Below are 25,949 nucleotides of genomic sequence, written 5' to 3' on the forward strand. Positions count from 1 at the left end.
ATATATATATATATATATATATGTATATGGAGTGTCAGTAAATCATAAATCCAAAAGAGAATCTAAGTTATAGAGCAGTAGAGTATTTAGAGAAATAATGTTATGGGTGGTTCATAGGGTTACCCAGGATTTCGTATCCATATATACAGAACTGTATGGTGTGAGACTTATTTAATATAGAATTCGATATTATCTGGTTTGTCTAATATGTATTAAAAAGTTCATTTTATACCCAACAATATTCATTATGTTTCTAGAATTATAAATTTATAAACATATCTAATCTATTTATTATCTCTGCCTTGGCAAAGGCAGAGGTATTGTTTTCAATCATGTATGTTTGTTTGTTTGTCTGTGGACAAAATATCCCAAGAACTGCTGGATGGATTTGGATGAAACTTTCAGGGATGTGTGGCCTCATGACTGGCATAAACTGATTAGATTTTGGAATCGATCCAGTACCAGACAAGGATTCTGGATTATTTATCCATTTTTTTTTTTAAACTTAATTTTTTAGAGCGATTGGGTCCATTTTTAGTATTCTCGTTTGTGAGAGGAGTCGAGTTTATTTCAGATATTCTCATTTTAAAAATCATCTCTGGCTAATCGTTGTGAGTATGTTGGTGTTGCCTTGGCAGAGGTTTGCGCTCTCTAAGTTCTCTTGTTTATTTTGCAATGATACTTAATTCTACTGTTTTATTTCAACTCTCAAGAATGCTCATTTTGCAAAAAATATAAAGTGCTAAGATAAATCGAAACCAAATATATTTATAAAAAAAAAAAATTTTCTTTTCTCAGTCACAAGACTGTCGTTAGATACCAAAGTATGGAATCACTATAAAATGCAATCACATTTTGTTATTGTTGATCTTATATATATATCACACACATACATATAACAACTTTTACAGAGTGTGCCAAAGAGAAAGGATGGCTGGAGGGAAAAGTTTATCACGTATTCAATTTGAGAATTCAGTTATCGTTTTAGTAATATCCTCTAATTACAGAAAAAACCTTCAAGCTAATTTATATGTATTTTTCTTGTTTCTTGTGTGTATTAATGAGAGAGGGAGAGGGGGGGAATGTTGTAGAATACCAGGAATAAATGCCTTGCGGTATCTATGTTTGATCCTTGTACATTCTACATTTAAATCTGCCAAAGTTAACTTTGCTTTTCAGCAGTAATATATTGAATTCATGTCTTTACAAACTTGTGTCCTTGTGTCAAATTTTGTTATCATCACATACAGGGTTGGCCAAAAGTCACCTGACAGTAAATCAAAACCCATTTAATTCCACGATTGAAACCAAAAATTATTTTATATGAGACTTCGCTAATAAAGAGACAAATGTTGAAAAACAAATGATGTTTTACTGACTGGTGACTTTTGGCCAAACCTGTATATATATCAAAAGAAGAAAAAAAGTAAAGTACAGTAAAGTGCAAAAAATCCCCCAAAATTGGGCTCAGTTGTGGACCTCCGCAATCCACTCTGGTATCCAGTATAGTAAGATGTGGGGTATCAAACTTGAAATAGGCTAGAGTGCAGAGTACAAGCCAATATACTAGATAATGAGCATAAAACAGGAGTTGTATTGAAAGCTTTTATATATATATATATATATGTATATATATATATATATATATATAAACACACACACATACATACACACACTTATAGCTTTATCTGCTTCGAGATTAACCATTCCAAAAAAACAATTATTTCACTTCTCTTGAAGTTTTTGAATTCTTATATATATATATATATAATGTATGCATACATACATACATACACATTAATAAAATATATGTATATATATTTGGTGCTATGATTTGTTATAATCTATCGATCTAAACATTCCAAAACTACAGTATTATCTATTTTTTGTTATTTTACATTTTTTAAATTTCATTTTGTAAATATTTTTACTATATACTTAATATATACTTTAGACATATATGTACACATACATGCATACTGGGTGTTTTATAAAAGGCATCATTTAAATATTTGTTTTAAATTCCTAATCCTGGCAGACTCATTATGGCACAAATATTGTAAAATAATTAATTACTTAGTGCCTTTAGCAAAAATAATGGGTCCAAGATTTTATGAAAATGAGGCCAGGAGGAATAATAATGAACTGCAAAAACACTTGCTCTAAAACCTCTTGTAAAATACCAAAATTCACAGACATAATTGACCCATGTCAGCATGAGGGGAAAAATTATGTATAAAAAGATAAAACTTTACATATTTTTTAATCGCTTTAATTTTTGTTATTCCGATTTAAAATAACAAGAAATTCAAATGCTGTTACCATATTTTCTGGTGTATAAGTTGACGTAGTATAAAAATATAAAGTAAACATTCAAACATTATCACTATCTTTCCAAATTCTGTTGCATTTCACATGAAATTTTTGGTCTGCCAAACTTGTCTTGATGTATAGGCCATCCTACGTTTTTGTAGCTGTAAATTTTGATCTGAAATTCAACTTGTATGCTGGAAAATACAGTAGCATGGGGTGGGAGAAATATGCCAAAACCAAACTTTTTATTTTAATTTTTTAATTCCTTTAAATTTTGTTATTCAAAGTTAAAATAATATAAAATTCAAATTTTATATTTGATAATTTGTTGCTAAGTGTAAATATTAATTATCAATTTTTTTAGTATTTTCATCTTTAATGAAAAAAAAAAAAAAAAAAAAGAAAAGACAAGAAAAGAAAAACCTAATAAATATTTAAAATTTCAACATAACAGTAATTGACTTTTGGTTTCTCAGGTATCTCTGGGTACTAATTCCAATGTTTCATATATTTAAAGAATATGTTAATAAACTTTCCTGTCTTTTCTACATTGAATCTCACACAGACAAGTACATGCATAATCTATTCCAATTTCCAAGTTTAGTTTTATGATCTATGTACACTTACATGTTTCCGGTTCCTATGTTTATCAATCATGAATGATCTCTCTCTCTTTGTCTGTGTCTGTCTGTCAGCACGCACACACACACACTCACACATAATGTATATTTTGCTGTAGTCCTCTAATTTTGTTTCAAAGTTTCATTATATATAACCATCTCCCAGTCTGTTTTATATTTGTTCTGCACTAGTCACTGTCACTCCCTTATGTTTGTAGTTGTTGTATATTTCAAAATTTATGACTTCTCTAGCAAGGTTCAGTGGCTCATTTGAAAAACACTAAAGTCTCTCATAAATTAAAATTTCAGAGGTGACTACTCTGAAATGGTTTCTTGTCATTTTCTCCTAGTCTGGTGGAGAAATTCAGCTTTCTACTGTAAGCTAATGAAACACTCAACAATTGTATAGTAATCTCCTTTTTTCACCCACTGTTTGCAGAGCGTCCCATGTTATTTATTACAATGAAATAAATTAGACCTTTGGGAGCTGCAACAAAAGAATGACTAAGTCAAGAGAGTGTGATTAAATAAGCATAACATTTGACAGAACAATGTGAATGCTAAAGGGTTAAGATATTAACCTTATTTGAATATTTAACATAAATGTTGTAAACCAAGAAATTTTAATTAAAATTTCACTTGTAATGATGAGAACAATCATTTTCTTAATAGCTAATTATAGTGGAAAAGGCAAAGAGAAAAATCTCTGGATATTCAATTAATTAATATTTTGTCTGGAATTAAGGTAGCAAGCTGGCAAAATCATTAGAATGCTTAGCTTCATTTTGTCTACCTTTACGTTCTGAGTTCAAATTCTGCTGAGGTTAACTTTGCCTTTCAGCCTTTTGGGGTCAATAAAATAAGTACCAGTTGCGCACTGAGGTTGATGTAATGAACCCGCCTGTTCCCCCAAAGTTTCAGGCCTTGTGCCTATAGTAGAAAGGAATATTAAGTTTGGAATTTAGCAGAGAGTGAGTTTGATGTATGTTGACTGCTCTGTTTTGATCTCATAAATCCTCTTCAGCAGAACACAGTATAACCATGACTGGAGAAGTAAATATATAGGATTCTTATGAATGAATGATTGGTGTTATAGCTTTAGAAAAAATATGTCTGTGAAAAAAAAAGGGGGGGGGAATACCAAAGACCTTCAGTTTGAGTAACAGAATAAAAACTGTTAAACTGATTGACCTACTGTATTAAAATCCTATACTAAAAACCAAAGTTAATCTGAATATGTTATATTAATCCTTGAATCTGTATTTTCGATTTCTCACAAGTTTTCTGTTTGATATGAAAAAAAAAAATCATATGTGCACATTTACACACGCACACACGCACTTTCTTGCTAATTTATCTGTCATTTATTCTTGTATAACTTCTAATGTGGTCATTTGTTGAAGAATGAAAGCTTCCATGTCATTGTGATAGATAAGGGTTATTCTAATTTTGGTTTTCTATTCTCAATTTCATCAAATATGTTGGGCCTGCTGTATCTGAATTGTCTTCTCACATTAGACAGAAGATGTTTTATTAGTCACTAGCAGTATTGCCCGGCTCAACGGGGATTTAAGGGGAGAGTTTCAGGGAGTCGCTGGCGATGTACCGTGATGATCAAAAATCCGGCCTGCTAAAATTTGGTTAAAGTGATTCAAAATGCAGACTCAACCCAAAATGGTCACATTTAATTCAAAGCATTAAAAATGTTATGAAAACAATTGGTATGTGTTCACAAAATCCCAACGATTAATACGAAAAAACCCTCCAGGCTACATCCCGAAAATTCATTTCTTTGCCGAATTTCTACAACGTTTACGGCGATTCGTTTTTATATCGTGATTTTTTATTTTTCATGCAATTTACGCATGCTTGTACGCGTGGTGAACACAGTTCACGTCAAACAGCTGACTGAGTAAAGTTCACTATTCAATGCATGGGATAAGGCCTAAACAAACACATTATCAATTTTTGCACTTGCGAGATGAATTTCGGAACAGAAATAGCGCAGTTACATTTTCATTTGCCTAAACTTTAAGTGACCCATTTTTGGTGGTTCTATGATTTGTTGGCTAGGAGGAGATGTGCCGGGAAGTTAAACACACAGACACACACACACAGATACACACACAGACACACAAGTTGAGTTTTATATATATAGATATCCTTCTTTGCTTTCTTATACCAATGTTTTTGTAAAGTGTCTTGTTTCTGTGAAATGCATTCAATGCTTTTGAATGATGTTATTTTTAATACATAAGCTCTCTTTCCCTCTCTCTATCTCTATCTGGATTCTTTCAAAGGTCTCTTTCATATTCTTCATTGCATCAAGAGATACCTAATCAACAAATACATTTATTTATCTTATTTTAATTCTGCATGGGTACAACAAATACCTTTATTTGCAATCAATAGGTTATTCATTGCCTGCATTTAGGGAAAGGAAATCCAAAAGAGTTGATATATACAAATATTATAAACTCTTTAATGTCAGCAGAGCAAATATTTTGGTTGTTTGTTTCATATCAAAGCAATATAGTTTCTCTCTTTTATTTCGCTTTAAAACTATTTGATATGAACTGAGAGCAAAATCATCTTCTACAGGCATCAGCAATTATTAATTGTATTAATGAATTTAATGAGGCCAAATGCAGTTTATTTATAATGTGCTTCCAGATGAAATGAAATAATTAAATCACATGGATTTTGGAAGAAGTAACAGAAAGAATCACTTTTCTTTTAAGAAGTCTTAGAAATGCTAAATGACTGTTACCATTTTTTAAAATTTGAGATTTACGATTTAACTGCTTATGATCAGTGGACTTAGGTTATGCAGGGTACATAGTGTGTAACAATATGCTGTTCATCTCAAATTCTAGTGGGTATCCTTCAGTTTTGAGGATTCTATAGAAATGTTCTGATGAGATTAAACAATTCATTTTTGAAAGAATTTTTTGTTAAGAGAGTTAGGAAATTGAAATTTCTGATTCCTTTAATAGATCTGCTGAGGTATGATCTTTTCCACCTTATTCTTGGATTAAAAAAAAAATGTTTTACAAAATATTCTGTTTTTCTATGCAATTAATCATTTTCTATCTTGATTAGATTTTGTCCCATTTTTGTTTATATGTATTTTTTTAGTGATTTTTTTTAAACAAAAACTTTTTTTAACAGTTGAAAATGAAATCAAACTCAGTATATATATATATATATATATATCAAAATTGCATTAACAATGCTCACTGAAATTACATGTTTTTACCTTTTTTAATTTTCCCCTAAGAACACTAACTTTTTTTAAACATATATTTACTCAAACTCATTAAACTGAGTGTTATATTTCATATATAAACTCTCATATGCTACATATATAACACTTTATAATTGATCTCTGTTTTATATTATTTTTATGGAAGAATAAACAATTTATTTTATGCTGCATGGTTATTTTAGTTACTGTCTTTTACCATCATGTGATGGAAAGTCTTTGATTCCAGCACTGAACACACTTTATACACCAAAAACTGCATTTAAAAAAAAAATACTTCACCAGCAATACTTTCTCTCTTTCATTGTTCTTATTTGTGCTAGACACATTGTATTCACTTCCTTGTGCAGAAAATGCATTGATACTAATCATGGTCATTTCTTTACATAGACCATAGAAACCCTCATGTCCGTCCGTCAGAGTGACGAAGACCATCTAAACATCCCTGTGGATGACTGATGACTTGCATGGTGACATTGTTTAAAGTGAAGAAGAGTTGTGCACCATCAACCTCATTCTCTTGTCCATGACCATCTTCTATCCAGTAGCAAGATGAGGTTTAGATGACTGGGGATGGAAACAGGTGAACTAAATGACCAAGACATCTTACTTGCCTTCCCCTCCATTGAACCATGACAGTTTCTCTTGCAAGGTCCACTGGATCCAGTGTTCACATGCATAGGTAGGCAAACCCTAATATGGTAATTAACCTATAGCAGGGACCTTGACAGATGCTACTACTTCAGGTCAGAGTAGACCATGGAACAATGGTGGCTAGGAGGTGGTTCCATACTCTTCAAGACTCCTGAACCTGGGTCCTACTGCTAGATGCAGTTGAAATCATACTCAGGACATTATTGAACCTTAATGTAATGCTGCCATTGATGGCTGAACAAGATCATAAGTCTTTACCTGAGATCTTACCCAGCAGATTAACATGTTTTCCCCTCTCACTTTCTTCATCATCATCATCATTTAACTCCGCTTTCCATGCTAGCATGGGTTGGACGATTTGACTGAGGTCTGGCAAACCAGACTCCAATCTGATCTGGCGAACCAGACTCCAATCTGATCTGGCAGAGTTTCTACAGCTGGGTGCTTTTACGTGCCACCACCCAGGGGGCCAGTTTGGTGGTACTGGCAACAGCCACGATTTGACTATTTCAAGTTATTTCTTCCTACTATATTCCATGAACTTCTATCAACAGTTAATATCTCTGAATCCAACACACACACACCCCCTTGATATTTCTTGAGTGTATTGCTAACCACTCTCTACTGATATCATTGTATCATATTTTTTCAGTGAACAAACTCTGTGGGTGTGTAGTGGGTATCATAGAAAGGAGGAAATAATGTTGTCATAGTGTGTGTTGTGAATAATTTAGCCCTTTAGCATTTAAGCCAGCCATATCTTGTTTTATGCTCAAAACAACTAGATCTAGTTTCTCACACTTACCCTACAATGTCATTCCAAAACTAAACAATTGTATCATCAAAATCTCAAAGCTAGAAGATAATGCACTATTCTTTCAAAACAGCCTGAATGAATAAACATAAGAATCTGATTGCTAAATGGTTAAATACGCAGGTAGTACTAACTATTTTACTTGAGTTAGTATACTAATTACCCCCAGCGGCAGTGACTGGGAAAAAGATATCTCTGCTACCATTGTCTTCTTCTCTTAAACTTAACTGCCTAGATACTGTATTCTGTTGTAATTTCAGTATTCTAATTTAGAACTGAGCTATTTTTACAAAACAGTTTTAGATCCACTGCTGGTATCATTTCATTTGTTTTTTAAACTACTATTATCAATGGAAATGGATGAATGTTGCTCCTTCACAATGATACTCTTATGTCTACATATGAAATACAAAATCATTTTATGACCAAAGTGAAAAAACGTAAGAAGTCAACTGCTTGAAGCAGTTCTTGAAATTAAGCAAGATTCTTGTTTTTAATCTTTTGAATCTAGTAAATTCTTGCAATTCTATGCAAACATTACTTGTAGTGGTTACTATATTTTCACAAATGTTTCCTAATTTAAATTTCAAACTGTGAGTCTTCCCACCTTCTTCTCCACAATGTTTAATAATTTCTTGTTCCATTTATTGCAGGAAATTTTTGATTGAATTTTGGTTTTTCAATATTATTCTGATTCATTTTAGTTGATGTTATTTGTTTTTTTGTTTATCTCATCCATATCATTTAAAAAAAACAAAAAAAAAAAAAAAAAATAAAAGCGACTGTATTGTATTTGAATAATTTGACTTTAGAATTATCAATAGCTCCATAGTTATTTTCCAACAGAATTTGTCACATGTGAAACTTCTTGATTTCATTAGTTTAATGACTTCTAAAATGGTAACTCTTCTATTTTTGAAATGCTATTCTCTAGAATTCTGTTGTGTCTGGGTAGAGTCATTTTCTTTTTGTGCCTTATAATTTAACACACTCACTGGTAAAATGACTCTCCCCAGACACAACAGAATATGCTTCAACACACAAACTCACATAAAGAATCTTGCAAACCAAATCCAAAAACGAAATATTCTCTAGAATGTTTTGTTTGTTTTCTTCAAGAAACACTGACAATTATTCATGGTTGTTGACTCATCTTCTGATGAAAAATTATATTTGAAGAAAATAAGAACAGAACTGAGAGAACTTAGGTCTGTCATACATCTTAGGACTCTGAAGGTCAAAGCTTAACACAATTTCCATTTCCATGATGTATAAGTTACTGAGATGACATTTCCCTGCTGAATGGAATGCCAATCCATTGCAAGGTTAATTCTCCAGCTATTTCTGGAACTCATTTAACTAACTGGCTCTCTGTCTGTTACAATGAGGACAGTTCCAGTTGGTTCGATCACTGGAACAGCCAGCTCGTGAAATTAACATGCAAGTGGCTGAGCACTCCACAGACATGTATACCCTTAACATTGTTTTCAGGGAGATTTATTATGACATAGAATGTGACAAGGCTGGCCCTTTGGCATACAGTTGCGACTCATTTTTGCCAGCTGAATGGACTGGAGCAATGTAAAATAAAGGCCTTGCTCGAGGGAACAACTTGCTGCCAGGAATTGAACTCAAGACCTTACAATCATGAGCTGAATCTCCTAACTACTAAGCCACATGCCTTCATGCTGAAACTCATTTACATCTGAGTGGACTGGAGTAATGTGAAATGAAGTGTTTTGCTCAAGAGCACAATGTATCATCCAGTCATGGAATCAAAACCATGCTCTTATGATTGAAAGTGCAACATGTTAACCACTGGATCATGTGGCCTCATTAAAAGGAAAGATTTTTAAAAAAATACAAAAAGGTTGATCTTTTTTTGGTACGTTCATAAAGAGTTTGGTAAGTTTAGTTGATGTGGTGAGTGTTTCCAGCCCTTGCCCTCTGCTTCTTTTACTATTAGATAAATAGCAAGAGCCCTAACCCCATTACATCCTCCACTCCTCATGGCAATTGAACTTATTTCTTCAATGTGCCAAGTGTTGCCAACAAAGATCATCCTCAGTATTCTTGGATTTGGTCTTTCCTATATAATTAGGCTTACTTAGCACAGCCATACATTGAAAACTTCCTCCCCACCGCCACATGTACCTGCACACATGTACAAACATGTATCTACATGCAGACACATCTATGTGTATTTACACACATGCATGCTTGTATAGACATGTACATACACAAACACATGTACACACGTGGCAAAATTAAGAGATTTTATTTTAGGAAGTTATGAAGGGATTTGTAATCAACCAAGAGAAAATTATAGCCAGTTAACTGGTTTAGTTGTGTCGTTAATTAAATGTTGTATTGGAAGTTTTAAATGATATAGTTTAGTGCAAGTAACCGGTATACCATGTTTGATTAAAGTGCTACTTACAGAACTTGAAATATTCTATTTACACATATTAATTAGCTGAAATTCGAAAATTCTCAAGCTTCTCTATTTGTGGATAAAATGTTTGCTGTAAACTCTATAGTCAAGAATCTATTGTATAAATGCATAAGTTACAGATTTGATTTGTTGTTTAACTAAAAAAAATTCTCAGGTAAAGTGTGTTTTTTTAATCAATTTATGTACCAAGTTTTAAAGTGCAGGGGCTTAAGATCTCATAAATAATTAATTAATAAAAAGAAGTGGTAAGAAACTCTCAGCCTGACGGAAGCAAGCTTCCTCGGCAAGGTTCTCACCATAGAGGTTGGAGCCAAAGGTTTTGTGAGCAAATCTGCTTATGATCTATTGAAACCCCTGTCAATTTCTTGGAAGAACAAGACCACAGCCCTAAAGGAAATATCAGAGACAACAAAGAAATGTTCCAACTGGATCTGATTGATGTATCTACCTAGTTTTTAAATTATAGTGACATAAATTCTCATAAATAAATAATTAATCATTAAAAAGAAAATATTAGCCACCAAATTGCTTTTTGTTGGTAGGTTCTGTTTTATTTTGAAAGATTTTTAAACCATAGTAACTCCAGAACACATTATCCAGTGTACTTGAATTTTCCATCAAATGAAATTTGTTGCCAAGATTTGAAAATACAACTAGTTTCATACCTGCATTTTGGTGTGTTATAACCTATCATAATATCTTTTGGTGTCATTTACTCAAAAGACAACTTTCAGAACTTGTTTGTTCTTGTTGATGTTTTCAGTTGTGTTTATTAATAGGTGTTTTCTTTAGATTTCCTGATTCTGTTGCCAAATGAGTGGATTATTATTTATAAAACAGATTACCTATTTTATTTACCAGTCTCTGACTCCAGCAGACTTTCCCTTAATGCCACCCCCATCACCTTCATTTCTTCCAATTCATCATCTTCCATCTGTTCTGAAAAGGATCTCCTTATCTACCTTAACATCTATTGTACACACAGATAACACCTCAAATCCCCATTGTATTTCTTTTTGGATGTTTTCAGTGATTATTTCTCTGTTTTGTACTAATCTTTATATTTTGGTTCATCTTATCAAAATGCTAAACAAGTTTTCAGACTTTTAGTAAACCATTTTTTTTTTATTAATGTGCGCGTGTGTGTGTGTGTGTATTTTGACTGAACAAGTTGAAGATTGTAGCATTTTTTATTTTTTGTTTTTACTACATTGTAACCAAGGGTATAATCATGTTTACTAAACTTACGTAAGTTAGTAATTTATACTCTAAACCCAGTATTGAATACTCTTATGTTTGTTGCAACTAATGATTTATATGTATGTGTGTGTGTGTGTGTATGTATGTTATTATGGTTGTTGTTTTGATAAATAAGTCAACATTCTAATATCCTAAAGCTGATAAACCAACTATGCAGGGTGATACAGTATCCCATCTTTGTCTTTATTTATTGTATCACCTTAAATATTTTGCCTACCTTCTCACCTGCATTATTTAAAAGTCTTCTCAAAAATTTCTTGTCATTTACAAGCTTTTACATTTTACAATCTTGTTCAAAGAATGCAAAACGCTAGTCCCAAGTTTAAAATCGATGTCTACAAGAACAGTCTTAGAGCATTCTGATTCAATATGCCAGTTTTGTTACTCAGTGTGCTACAATGATTCTGCCTTAGGAGTACTCAACCATTAGTATGCTAATTTAATGAGTTGGTGGTTTAGATGAGCAAACAACTGCAACAGTCATCATCAAAACCAATGGAAGACACAGTAATATATATTTTATATTTATACTGAGAAAAAGCTATTGGTTCAGGTGTGGCAGTGTGGTTAAGAAGTTTGCTTCCCAATCATGCGATTTTAGGTTCAATCCCACAGCATGGCATTTTGGGACAGTATCATCATTTATAGCCTTGAGTTGATAAAAGTCTTGAGAGCAGATTTGGTTGGCAGAAACTAAAAGAAACCCATCATATATGTATATATACATATGTGTATTTTTTAAAAAATTGCTGAGCTGCAAATGATGATATTGTTGTCATAATCCTGCCAACAAATCATCTGCTGTCTTTGCACCTTCACTGATATGTACAATTAGGAACTTTTTAGTTAGAAAGGGGAAGGGCATCTGGCTGTAAAATAATGCCTTAGAAATATAGACTAGAGACCGAGACCTCTGGAAGTGTGCTGTGCGCGAGAAGACCCGGCAGGACAAGTGAGTCCACAACCCGTGGCCTTCTACATGGGATGGAGCCAGCCTACGTATGCATACCTTCCCTTCTTGGGACACAAAACTCTACTTGTGAAGACGTGTTGAGGCAAGTGAGGATCAGAATCGAAATCGATCAATGGAAATTGCGGATGTGCTACCAGTGCCGGTGGCATGTCGAAACTCTGCTTGTGAAGACCCATTGAGGCAAGTGAGGATCAGAATCGAAATCGATCAATGGAAATTGCAGATGTGTTACCAGTGCCGGTGGCATGTAAGAGAACTTTCCGTTTCGCGACCGTTGCCAGCACCGCCCCGTTGCCAGCCTCGCCTGGCCCTCGTGCCGGTGGCACATAAAAAGCACCATCCGTTCGTGGCCGTTTGCCAGCTCTGTCTGGCACCAGTGCGGGTGGCACGTAAAAAGCACCCACTACACTCACGGAGTGGTTGGCGTTAGGAAGGGCATCCAGCCGTAGAAACACTGCCAGATTTGACTGGGCCTGATGAAGCCTTCTGGCTTCACAGACCCCAGTAGAACCGTCCAACCCATGCTAGCATGGAAAGCGGACGCTAAATGATGATGATGATGATGATGATGATGTCTAACCCAAAGCCAGCAGGGAAAAACACATAAAAACAAAAATTTATCTTCATTGCAGCTCATGCTCTTTTACTCTTTTACTTGTTTCAGTCATTTGACTGTGGCCATGCTGGAGCACCGCCTTTAGTTGAGCAAATCAACCCCAGGACTTATTCTTTGGAAGCTTAGTACTTATTCTATTGGTCTCTTTTGCCGAACTGCTAAGTTACAGGGATGTAAACACACCACCATCGGTTGTCAAGCGATGTTGGGGGGACAAACACACACACACATACATATACATATATGACAGGCTTCTTTCAGTTTCCGTCTACCAAATCGACTCACAAGGCATCGGTCAACCCGAGGCTATAGTAGAAGACACTTGCCCAAGGTGCCACACAGTGAGAATGAACCCAGAACCATGTGGTTGGTAAGCAAGCTGCTTAGCACACAGCCACTCCTGCACCTATACTTACCACACAGCCACTCCAACTTGATTTTTTGGGGGTCTTTTTAGTGTCAAATGTAGTTCTTGTTATGATCTTACACATTCTTACATTTTAATCTCTTTTCTATTTTATTTTTAACATGGCACTTATTACTGATGTTTCTTTTCCTTTCATGTTTCCATTCTTCAAAAAATTCTCATTCCAACAGTTGATGACTAAATATATTTCAGTAACAAAAGTTCTTCGTTTGTTCCCATATCAGGCTAACCAGGTAGCATGCCACACCTGATACTTTTCACTGTCTACTTTGGTACTTCACTCTTTTGATTTCTTATCCCACTAGGCTTTTAACATTATCTTTTCTCTTCCTCTGGGGTTCACTGCTACATGGAAATAGTTCCATGTCTTGAACTACTTTGTTAGTAGTCTGTTTTTTAGTGTTTTATATTGCTCCACTTCTGTACAAAATCTTTTGATTCTATTTTTATTTCACACATAACGAGAGACATTATTTACTGCATTATAGTGCTAACCTTTTTATACTGCCATCATTCAATTATTTTTTTTTATTTTGATACTTCTACACATCTATCATCCAATACTTTATAATTATAGCATCCTACCATTTTATATACTTTATAATCCTACCATGCTACTATGCAACATTTTATAGTTTTACCATTCATGTATATTTCTAACCATTCAATATAATGCTACAAAGCTAAATGTTAAAGTGGGAAATTTTGTACTCCCAGTTACTTAAACAACGCAGAAACTGAGATAAACTTACTGATATCTATTTGAGATTTTAAATAAAAATAATATTTATTCTTTTCATAAACAAAAATGTTGTTGTTACTATGAACAATAAACCACCAAGACAGTTTGAAGATTATTGTCCTTGGATTGGTGTGAGTCTTCATGTTACTGTTTGTCTATTGTGGTTAGCTGCTGGTTGTACTACTGTCTTCTGATGTCCCATGTTTGCCATCTGTTCATTGTTTTTGCATTGATCCAGCACTTGGATCAGCTGTTGTCAGTGCAGTTGGCTGCACTGAAGATACAGTGATGGTTTGGCCCAGACAGAAGTGTGCCAGAGATGGAATTATTATTGGAGCCAATTCTATGCAAAGTCTTGATTAGTCAGATTTTTTAAATTTATGATGTAGATGATATTCTAGTGAATTGTGACATTGGATATCGTGATCTGATTGTGAAATATTCCTGCTACATAATCTAACCAAATGAGCCTGAAGGCATGAAACAAGAAAGAAAGAAAAAGAAATTCTTCAAAGACTTACCATTCTATACTTTATAACTCTACTTCTGAATAATTTAATGTGCTGCCATGTAACACTTCATAGGTTTACTGTTCTATACTCTATAGTTCCACTGTTTGCATCATTAGAATGTTATTATTCTACACATAACAAAGCTACTATTCCCTACATTATTCAGCTGTTACCATGTACTATATTTCACCACTTCTGTTCCTTACTGTAGACAGACAGAGTTGTCTTTCATTATTTTACACATTTTTACCTTACTCAACACCAGAGGTAGTTTCTATATGGTCACTTAAACCTGTAGAAATAACATCCAAATATCCCTCAAATTTTATTCTGTCATAAAAAAAAAATGAAATGACATGGACCATATTTTCATAAATATATAGAAAGAGAGAATGGTCATAGCTGGAATGCTTTTGATTCGAGCAAAACCCAAGGCTAAACAACAACTCCTCTTCAATACATTGTACTGCTACCATTTACTATTTTATTCAGCTACCATTCCCTGCTGTTTACTAACGATCCATCAATCCATACAATCACTACATTCGCTAGCTACTTATATATTTGTGGTGGTGTACAATTACAGCTTCTTCTAACCAGGACTATCCTTCTCTGATATGTAGAATGCTACATCTTTTTCTGAATTTAAATAAATTTCTTGCTTTTTTTATAATTTTGTTAACTTTTATTTTCACTAATGAATTGCTCTTTTATTAAGCAGTTTTCATATTTCTCTTTTCACGTAAGCAAATCTGGGGATGGGAATAGGATACTCTCCATGATTTTTGTGGATCCTTTCAGATTGAATATCTGCCAGAAAAATATGGGCTGATTGAGAATCAAGGGTTTTTCTCCTACAAATGCTTAAAATAAGTAATAAAAGTACCCAAGAGGTACGTGGTGGTGTTACACTTGCTGCCATGTTAGGGTAAATACCCATTAAATGTTGTCATCTAAAAGGGAATCATTGATATGCAGAAAAAAAGAATTGATCTAAAATATCGCATTCAGTAAATTCACAGTTTTAAATAATCCTTTTCTTTCAGCCAAGTTGATCAGTTTTTCTTCCCCTTTAGAAACTGTTTCTCTTCTCCATTTTTACCAATCTTTACACTGTTTCTTTATATTTCCATATATCTCTGTGATTTTTTTTTTCTGTATTTCTTTGATTGATTGATGCCAGTGATAAAAGAAGAATGACATTGATATCTTATTTCTATTTGCTGAAAGATGATGATGAAATTATGTACCAGTAATATACTGGTCTATTCTATCAAATTCACCATGCCCCTCTACTACAAAAATTATCCTTGTGTCTTAATGAAAACAAATAATTATTTATGCATAATTTCCTTCATTTATATTATGTGTGTATATGCATATATTTATACATGTTTTTTTTTTTGTTTGTTTTGGTTTTGGTTTGTAATATATATGATTTTCCTTTTATTTCTCTGAATAAAGGACTAGTGAAGATGACGCTGATGTGGAAGACTTGGACGATGATGCCAGTCATATCCTTACTTGGGAAGAAGCCTGCCTGCTTGCTGAAACATTGCAAGAGAGACAGGCTCGGGAGAGCATCCCCAGCAAGTTAGCTGATAAGTGCAGGCTTCAGCTAGAAGACACTGACAGCACAGAAGAATCTAGTGATGATGGTTAGGCACAAATATATATCTACATACGTATATGTCTATATCTATGCATAATTACATTCACTTATACGAATTTGCCTTGCTTAAATAGTAAATTCTTCCTGCTTTTTATTACACAACTGCAAAATGTGAAAACATTTGTCTCGTGCTTTTTAGTTTTGTGTTTTACCTCCAGTGACACAAAAAAGCAAAAGGGGAGCTATTGGTAATTTGTCACCTTTCCTATAATACTTCCCTCTCTCTCTCTCTCTTTCTCTCATTATATATTGATACTTAATTTGTATATACATCTGTGTGTGTAGATATACACACGTATATATAATATGGAATTTCAGTGTATTTCAAATCACTTTAAATGTGTAAAAATATTTTCATTCCTAGAACATTGTTGTGCATGTCTTATGCCTCAAATTTCTCATGTGATTAATTGTTTTAACATTATAAAAATGTAGAGAGAGGAGAGAAGAAAAAAAAAAAACTGAAATAGTTAGAAAAAAAAAATAGAAATCCCTTTTCTATTTCACAAGTTCCATGAGTAACAAGTATTGTTGTAAAGCTTAAGAAGTGTAGTTGTTGTTGTTGTTGTATTTGTTGCTGTGGTTGTTGTAGCTGTTGTGGTTGTTTGTGTTGTCATACTGTCATGTAGAAGTGCATGACCTCTTAGTAATGTCAAATATTTATACTTCTTCCACCAGAAACAGAGACAGAGAAAGGTTTTTCATCTGATGACGCTGATGACACAATGAAAGATCAGACAACACCTGACACTGAAAATAAAACACTATTAGATGAAATGGCTGATGCGAGGACAGATCAGCGATTATCCAGATTGCGACCTACATCGAAAGTTGAGCCTTTATCACCTCTTCGCTCTCCGACTAGTCCCGCTAGTCAAATGGAAGCAAGAGCCAAATTTTTTGCATCACCCCCAGAGCCAGTTCGACTCGATGCCAAACTGCTCTTTGGTAAGACTGCAATTCATCTGCAAGGAAATGAATTTCAAAAGTATACATATAATATAAAGAGAAAGAAAAGCCAAAAAAATATAAAAACAACTACCATTATTCTTCATCTGCTTTACATTTTAAACCTGTTATGTTTGGGTCAGTAATTGTTTTATTTGATCCAAACATGTCATCTTTATACCAATGGAAAGTCTAAAGCATAAACTGATATGTATGTGTGTTTGTATGTGCGTGTGTGTGTGTGTATAATATAAATATATATATATACACATATGTGTGTATATATATATAATATATATACATGTGTGTGTGTGCGTGTGTATGTGTGTATTTATCATGTTCCTTTATTGCTATCCATCACTTTCTCTCACTTTCATTACTCCCTCTTCAATCACCTTACCTTCCTTCCTATCATTCTGTCTGTCTGTCTCTCTCTCTCTACTCATTCCACCACTCATGCTTTTTCTCTACTACCTCCTTACTAACAACTAACATGTTGCTGCCTATCACTGTTTCTCTTCTATTGCTTACCTCTTCTATCTTTCGCTCTAATTCTTTACTCCCTCAGTTCTGTCTTCCGTCACCTTCATCACATCTAAAATGAATGGAAATAGTGTGGATTAGAAAGGATTCTTTAGTCTTGTGAAAAACATGACAACCCCTCTAGTGCTGGTGCCATAAAATGTATCCAGTCTATGCTGTAAATTGGTTGGTGAATGAATAGCAACAATGTAGGACTAAAGAACCTTTTAGTTTTCCTAAAAACATGAAAACTGCAACAAGTACACTCTGTAGATTGATTGGGCATCTAGCCTTTGGAAACCAAGCTAAAAATGGAATAAACAAATGAGGCATGGTCCTCCTACCCATGTAGAAGAGCAGCAACTCCATGTAAGACATGAACTGGACTGGACCATGATGACTTTTTCAGTCTATGTAAGCATGAAAAGTAGATACCAAAATGAGGATGATGATGATGATATATAGTGTATTTATGTGGGTATATAAAAAGTAATGTGTGTGTGTGTGCATTTACACACACACACACATTATAAAACATCCTCATTTCAGTTCTGCTTCTTCATGCTTGTATGGGTTAGTCAGGTTTAATTTTAGCACAGTGTCCTCCCATTTGTGTTCCTTTGTCATCTATTTTCTGAGGCTTGGAATCCTATAACCAACTCTTACCATTCCTATCAACTCATCTTCTACAGGATCCTCATACCTGAATCATTTGGCTCTTATTCACTTACCTATCATTCTTCAAATTCTTTACACGTCCATATCATCGCAGTCCCCTATCATTGCATACCAAAGCGCACTCATCAGATGCCTAGCGTTTATGCACAAAAGCATTATACATCCAGTGAAGCATGCTCACCTTATTTCTTTCCAGCCTTTGTACATCCTCCATATTCGACATGCATATCTTGCTCCCATGCAGTATTGTGCTTCACATGCAAGACTCATGTCATCTTGGTTGTTGACAGAGTTAATATCTCCCAGAACTTTTTCAGTCTTGTCCTTATTCTAGCCACTATATTTCTGCTGCATCCTCTTCCACTGCAGTTTGGTTTGCTTATGTTGCAGAAGTTATCCACTACTTTTAATGGTTCTTCTGGATAGCTCAAATACTCCACTTCCTCAGTGCTCTTTCAGCTAGCTACTTGGGGTGTATCCATTACATATGACATTCATCTCATACAGCCTATCTGAGATCCCTCTGCATCCATTTGTCTACATATTATTTGCACTGGGTGCACAAATTTCCTGCCTACTCCCTTTCTGCACATCAAGTATCATGATGTCTCAATTGGTAGGACCGTTCTATTTGATTTCTCATAGCTGACTAACAGTTTTTGCCTTTGCTAATTTGAAATATAGGCCTCTTAATTCTAATTCCAATTCCTTTAGGCACTTTTCTTTGAATTCTTCAACTGATTCAACTATGAGAACTGTATCATTGGTATACAGATGTTCCCACTAGAAGCCAATTTGAGCTTCTCTGTAATAGTTTGTAAACAAGAGAGGACTGAGAACCAAGCTTTGATGGACATATCACGGCATATTAAATCTTCACTGTGCTCAGTGTTAATTCCCATTTTGCTAACAACACTCCTACACATGACTTACATGGCTGTTATAAGCCATTCATCTACACCCATTATTCTTAGGGATCACCAGACTACACAGCATGGAATCCTGTCAGAGGTCTTCTCTAAGTCAGTGATTGCTAGTTATAAGGGTTTGTTCTGAGTTAAAAAACTTCCCTTGTCATTTCTGCACTAGGAAGAATGCATTGGTGTTTCCAAGTCTAGGTACAAACCCAAACTGAATCTCATCTAAGTTTATTCTCTCCTTGACTTTACTATAACTCTGCTACTTTTTTGGATTTGGTCCATCCCCATCAGTTTAATGCCTCTACAGTTAATTCTTTCTAGAGCGTCCCACTTTTCTTTGTAGCAGTTCACAATGTTGCTGCTGCATCAGTCATTAAGCACAACCTCTCTGTACAACATCATTGACTATGTGAATAACCAGTGCATGTCCTACATTTCTGGATGTTTTCAACACCTCAGCGACTAAACTTGACCGTACAGCAGTCAACCTTCATATGTGGTCCCTCTGTTGGATCCGTTTCGGGTTCTCCCCTCCTCTCCCTCTCACACACCTTTGTCATTCCACAGCTGCTTCTAGAATCATTTCCATGCTTCTTTCTTCTCAGTGTCGGTCAAGGTAAGTGCACTGCTGTAGTTACGAATGCACTTTTCATCAATGATGTCCTGATTTGCTCTGACTCATTATATATATATATATATATCAAATATAAAATATTAACTTGGGAAAAATACCCAGGGCTGCCTGTTGCATGAAAATGTTATACTTAAGTGGACAGTAGCATACTTAATGTATAAGCCAAAAAAATTTTAATTAAATTTACAACCTCAGTAATGAGAACAATCATTATTTAAATGGCTAATTCTTGTCAAAAAAGACAAGTGGGGCAACCTTGAAATTTTAATAAAATTAATTTAAATATCAACTACAGTGAGGAATGAGCCAAATCTTTAGCAGTACTGGAACAACTTCAGACATGTTTCAGTCTCACTGGACTTCATCAGCAAAGCAGTCTAGCTGTGGCTGCAAGGTCTTGGAGCAACAGGAGATTTTTTTTTGCATGTGTGTGAATGCATACTGAATGGTTCAATAAATTAAAATAATTTGTTGTTTACCATACTGCTAAAGATCAGACACAGCCTCAGCTGTATTCCATATTTTTCTTCCTCTCCACTTTTTATCCCACCCTCATTCTCTCTCTCTCTCTCTCTCTCTCTCTCTCTCAACTCAACTCTACTGTTCTCACTTTATCTTTACTCTTGCCCCACCTCTCTTTGTCTACTTTACCTGCAGTTTAGTTCACTGACACACATATAGCAAAAACAAAAACCAGTTCCTACTTCCTATTTCACAGATGAGTGGTTGGTGAAAAGGGTGGTGGCAGTGGTGATGATGATGATGATGATGATGATGATGATGATGATGATGATGATGATGATGATGATGATGATGATGATGATGTTGGTGGCGGTGCTGGTGAGGGCATCCAACTGTAAAGACAATTGTTTTGACAAAATTCTATTGCACCCATCCATGCAAATACATAGAACCGAGACAATAACAACAGCAACAACGATAAAAGGATGTCAAAAAAAAAAAGAGACCAGAAATAAAGTTAGCAGTTGTAGCATGACATGTGTATCAAAACTGTTGTGTGTGTGTATTCATATACACATGGTAATTCAAATCTGAAACAATGTTGCTACACAACATGTTAAGTGGTAATCAATAGCAATTACCTGCACTGCTGCAGTTGCACATGATGTATGCCTATGCATTTAGTGCGCAGGTGGAAGCCTATATCAGAGGATGGATGTGTGTGTGTGCACACTTATATATCTTCTGGTGTGTATTATGTGTATACACTTTGTGTGTGTGTGATTAAGAAGTTTTCTTTTGAAGTACATAATTTCCGATTCAGTCCCATTGTATGGTGCCTTGGACAAGTGCCTGCCTTCTATTTTAGCCCTGCTTTGACCAATTTTCTTCTGTGTGAATTTGGTGGTCAGAAACTGTAAGAAGCCCATTGTGTGTGTATGTATGTCAATGTATGCTAATGTTGACATCCTACACAGCTCTGAATTCCAGACAGTGATATGTTTACATTCTTTGTTGCTCTGGTCTTTTGAAAATGTGTTGAATAAGAAGTTCCTTACTTGAAAAACAGGTAAGGGTTGAGTGATAGAATAAGCTTCATCTCTCAGTCATCATCATCATCATCATCATCATCATCATTGTTTTAACATCCACTTTCCCATGCTTGCATGGGTTAGGCAGAGTTTAATGAGGGAGATTTTTCTATGGCCGGATGCCCTTCCTGCCACCAACATTTGCCGCCCGTTTCCAAGCTAGGTAATATTTCCCTTTGGCCAGACATGTTTTTTTTTTCCAAAATATTGGAAATGAACGACACTGCTTGTATGACAGTGACAATCGTTTACAACTATCACATGATGTGAAGACAAGGAGACACAAACATGCACACACTCACATCTAAATGTGCACACACACACACACACACACATGGCAGGCTTATTATAGTTTCCATCTTCCAGATCCACTCATGGGGCCATAGTTGGTTTGGTGTAGTAGTAGAAGACACCCAAAGTACCATTCAGTTATATTGAACTTGGAACTATGTGGTTGGGGAGCAAACTTCTTAACCACACTGTCTTGCCTGTGCATCCAAGACATAAAATCCTGCTTGAAATACATTCCCATTCAACCCATACTAGCATGGAAAAATGGATATTTAAGAAATGAATGATACCATCATCATCATTCTACATTTGTTTTCTACGCTGGGTTATATAATTATGGTTATTCTTGTTCTCTAAGCCAAAGCCATGGAGTTTAAGGTAGGCTGTCTGTGGAATTCTTGTATGCTATTGACCTTGCTCTCATAGCTGAATCTGCCATGGCTCTGAACAAAAATTTCAAAAGATGAAGACAAACCCTATAATTGAGAAATCCTAAAATAAAACCTAGCAAAAACCCAAGTTCTAGTTAGCAGGAAAGACGACACGATTCTACCACCATACTGGAAGTGGCCATGTTAGATATATAGAAGAGGAGGAATTAGAAATGACAAATGGTGTACCCATTGTAAACTGTAAATACACATGGTATGGGATCACAGGCAGGTTTAACAGAGGAGGTCTTTGTATGTGGGAGTAGTTAACGGTTAGAATATATGTGAAATAAATTGTTTTAAATGCTTGGAAGATTCCATAGTAGTAGCTTCAGTTACTGAGGTCACCTAATTAGCAGATATGGTGGCTGCTCTGAAAGCATTGTCGACAGAGTAAGAACAAAGTGAAAAAACAGTTTAGGAGGTGAAATTTATTCTGCTGGCAACAAAGGGATTCATTCTCTTTGAGTGGGAGGTAGAGTGTATGATATTTTATATGAATTGCAATGCTACAGGATAGTGAAATGTGGACTTCGAATATGGAAGATGTGAGAAAACTGGAAAGAAGTGAGATGAGCCTGTTCTACTGGATGTCTTATGTTAGTATGCATTAGTAATGAAGAATAAATGAGGTGAGAGATAAAAGCAACTGAGAATAAGATGAATCAGATATAAAATATAGGCGACTGTGTTGGTGTGGACATGTGATGTATATGGAAGATGACGATTGTATAATGAAATACCAAACAATGTAAATATAAGGAACCTACATTAAGGAAAACAAGAGAAGCTGTGGTGAAAGTTGAACTCAGGGTGTTGAACCTTATGAAGGAGATGGCAAAGAATCACGTCAAGTAGTGAAACTCAGTGACGGATATAAAATGATGATGATATGTGTGTGTGTATATATATATGCATTGTAATTTAGACCCATTAGTTGTGATCAAAAGAGTAACACCTGTGACTATATCCAGTCTCTGTACATATGTGTTTTTTTCTGTGTATGTGCATTTTGCAATCACAAAGTGTTCATTTTGATCTGACCTGTGCAGCACCTTAGACAAATGTTCTCTGGCTTGAAGCTGCTCAAGCTACATGAATGAAATTAGGGTGGAAGGACATTGTGTGTTGGAAGACCATCAAATAGATGCCGCTTGTAATGCAAAAGAGCCAGACTTTGTTACATAGTGTGTTACAGTGGAGGATTATGTTGTTAAGTGTTCTATATGTCTGTGGAATACTCAGTCACACTGCACTTCACAGAGGAAATAGTTCAGTTGATTAAACAACTTGGTCAAAAGAGAAAATGAATGGCACCCTTGACCGTTTTGCAACTCTTCCCCACCACCAGAATCTGGTGGGATGGGGGGAGGGGGGAAAGAAGCCATTACTTACGGCTTATTGCTGTAGAAAGTGGCACATCAGAATGTCGAGTTATCTTCTGGCCTGAGAATTTGGTTGAAAACCTGCAACAGAGTTAACACTACAAAAAGCACCCAAGGTCCAGTGGGAAGAGTGTGTCTAACATGGTGACTTACTGACTTCACCAAACAAGTGGAAAATGTAAGCAAGTCCACTCAAGTGTGTTTGTGTATGTGTGTGTATTAATATGTACATAAGTGTTTGTGTCTGTGTGTGTAAACAAAAAGCGTTATCAGATCACATATAAGGCCTAATGCTATAGCCACCACTTGCTACTGATTGGCCTTTGATTCTAAAGTAGCACAATCCAAGTAACCATAAGCTCACCACTGATTCTACATCCACACCATTCTAGTGACCATATACTCACCACTTTTGTGTCTGTTTGTTAAACATGATGTCTTAGTTCACCAGAAACACGATCCTGGTCCTGCACTAACACTGGCCTAATTACCTTATCCAGACCAACTGATACTATGAATAATACTATCCCAGTGACTATATAATAGTAATAATAACAATAATGTTGTCCTACTGACCGTATCTTCTATCAGTTTACCTCTCAGTCCTCCCCCTCCCCTCCTTCTTTCTCTTTCTCTATCTCACAACTCTCCTTTTTCTTGTACTGTCTCTCTCAAGCTTCTCCACCCCCACCCCCAAATGAGCTCTTTTAGTTTTGTTGATCATTCTATTAATGTCTCTCCTTATTAGTCTTCTCTCTCTTTAGCTTTATAGTTTCTTTTCTAGCTTCTTTCTTTCTCTCTTAACCCTCTGTCTTCCTGCTGTAGTCTCTCTCTCTATCCCCCCCCTTCTCTTTGACCATTCTGCTACAGTCACTCTTTTTGCCTCTAATTTCTTGCTTTTTCTCCTGTCTTTAACTTCTGCTCCCTCCTTGTCCTCTCCTCCTCTCTTCTCTCTCACCCCGCTTCCTTCTCCTTTCCCCTCTTTCACTCCTACTTTCTTCTCCTTTCCCTCTTTCACTCTACCTCCTCCTCCTCTCCTTCTCTCACTCTGCTTCCTTAACAAAAATAACAAACACTCTTTTCCTTGGGAAACCATTAATCAGAACTAAACCAAAAATCATTTGCAAGCATTGGTAATTGGTAACTTTTAAACAATTTTTATTATCGATTAATCACCAGAAAGGCTATCACTCTTCACTGTAGAAAAATCAAATTTAGTAGCTGACACTGCATGAAGTCACTGTCTTGATAGTTAAACAAGAAGGAATAAAATGAAATAATATAATTGTAAAATAAATACTTACCATCTTATTAATTTTTTAAAAAATTGTTGTTTTTCAATTGTTAGTGGTAAAGTGGTTTGCTTCTATGGTACATTTACGTTTCTTTTATTTATTTTGCTATTGGGCTTTCAAATAACTTGCTATTTTACAGCTTGACTATTTCTCTCTTAGTTGTGAATTCCTATCAAGGTAGAATATGTAAAAAGGAAAATTAATGCCCGTTGTTAATTTTTGCATTTATTTTACTTGGTTCTCTCTCAGGAATCGACAAATCTGAAAAAGCAGGTGAGAAGACGCCGACATCGACTGAAAATGTTAATAATGCTAAAGATGAAGCTGTCACACCAAGCACTACTGATGTTACCATTGGTCAGGCATCTGATGCGGTGGTCACTAAAGTAGAAGATTCTAATTTGGATAAAGAAGCTTTAAAAGATGCCATGTAAGTCAAAGACATCGTTTATTCTCTATCGTCAATCATTTTATTTATTTATTTTAAACCTTCAAACTGAACTAGTTTATTTGTAATTCTATAAAAAATATAATCATCACCGACTGGCCTCGTGCCGGTGGCACGTAAAAAGCACCATCCAACCATGGCCGTTTGCCAGCCTTGTCTGGCACCTGTGCCGGTGGCACGTAAAAGCACCCACTACACTCATGGAGTGATTGGCATTAGGAAGGGCATCCAGCCGTAGAAACATTGCCAGATCAGACTAGGCCTGGTGCAGCTTTCTGGCTTCCCAGACCCCAGTTGAACTGTCCAACCCATGCTAGCATGGAAAGCGGATGCTAAACGATGATGATGATGATGATCATCATCATCATCATCATTAAATGTCCTCTTTTTTGTGCTTTCTTGGATCTAATAGAATTTTTGAGGCAGATTTTCTATGGCTGGATGCCTTTCCTGTTGCCAATCCTTAACTGTTTCCAAGCACAGTAATATTTCCCCATGGTCAGACTTGTTTTTCATGGAAA

The 25,949-nt window shown here is 35.2% G+C and overlaps 1 protein-coding gene across 9 annotated transcripts in view; it reads left to right on the top strand.

The window, feature by feature from the left end:
• Positions 1–25,949, top strand: part of LOC115220265 (F-actin-monooxygenase MICAL3) — a 341,384-nt gene that overhangs the window by 245,771 nt on the left and 69,664 nt on the right. For 8 of the 9 annotated variants that reach the window (XR_005002402.1, XM_036509827.1, XM_036509829.1 and 5 more), the window contains 3 exons: positions 16,116–16,309; positions 17,002–17,271; positions 25,230–25,410. Coding sequence is in view for 8 of the 9 variants with exons in the window: in XM_036509827.1 (XP_036365720.1) it covers positions 16,116–16,309; positions 17,002–17,271; positions 25,230–25,410 (645 nt within the window). In the remaining variant the exon portion in view is untranslated. The remainder of the gene's footprint in view (positions 1–16,115; positions 16,310–17,001; positions 17,272–25,229; positions 25,411–25,949) is intronic. The other variant, XM_036509831.1, reaches the window with a different exon arrangement.

This window comes from Octopus sinensis, linkage group LG16, assembly GCF_006345805.1.
Source record: "Octopus sinensis linkage group LG16, ASM634580v1, whole genome shotgun sequence".
NCBI classification, from domain to species: Eukaryota; Metazoa; Mollusca; class Cephalopoda; order Octopoda; family Octopodidae; genus Octopus; species Octopus sinensis.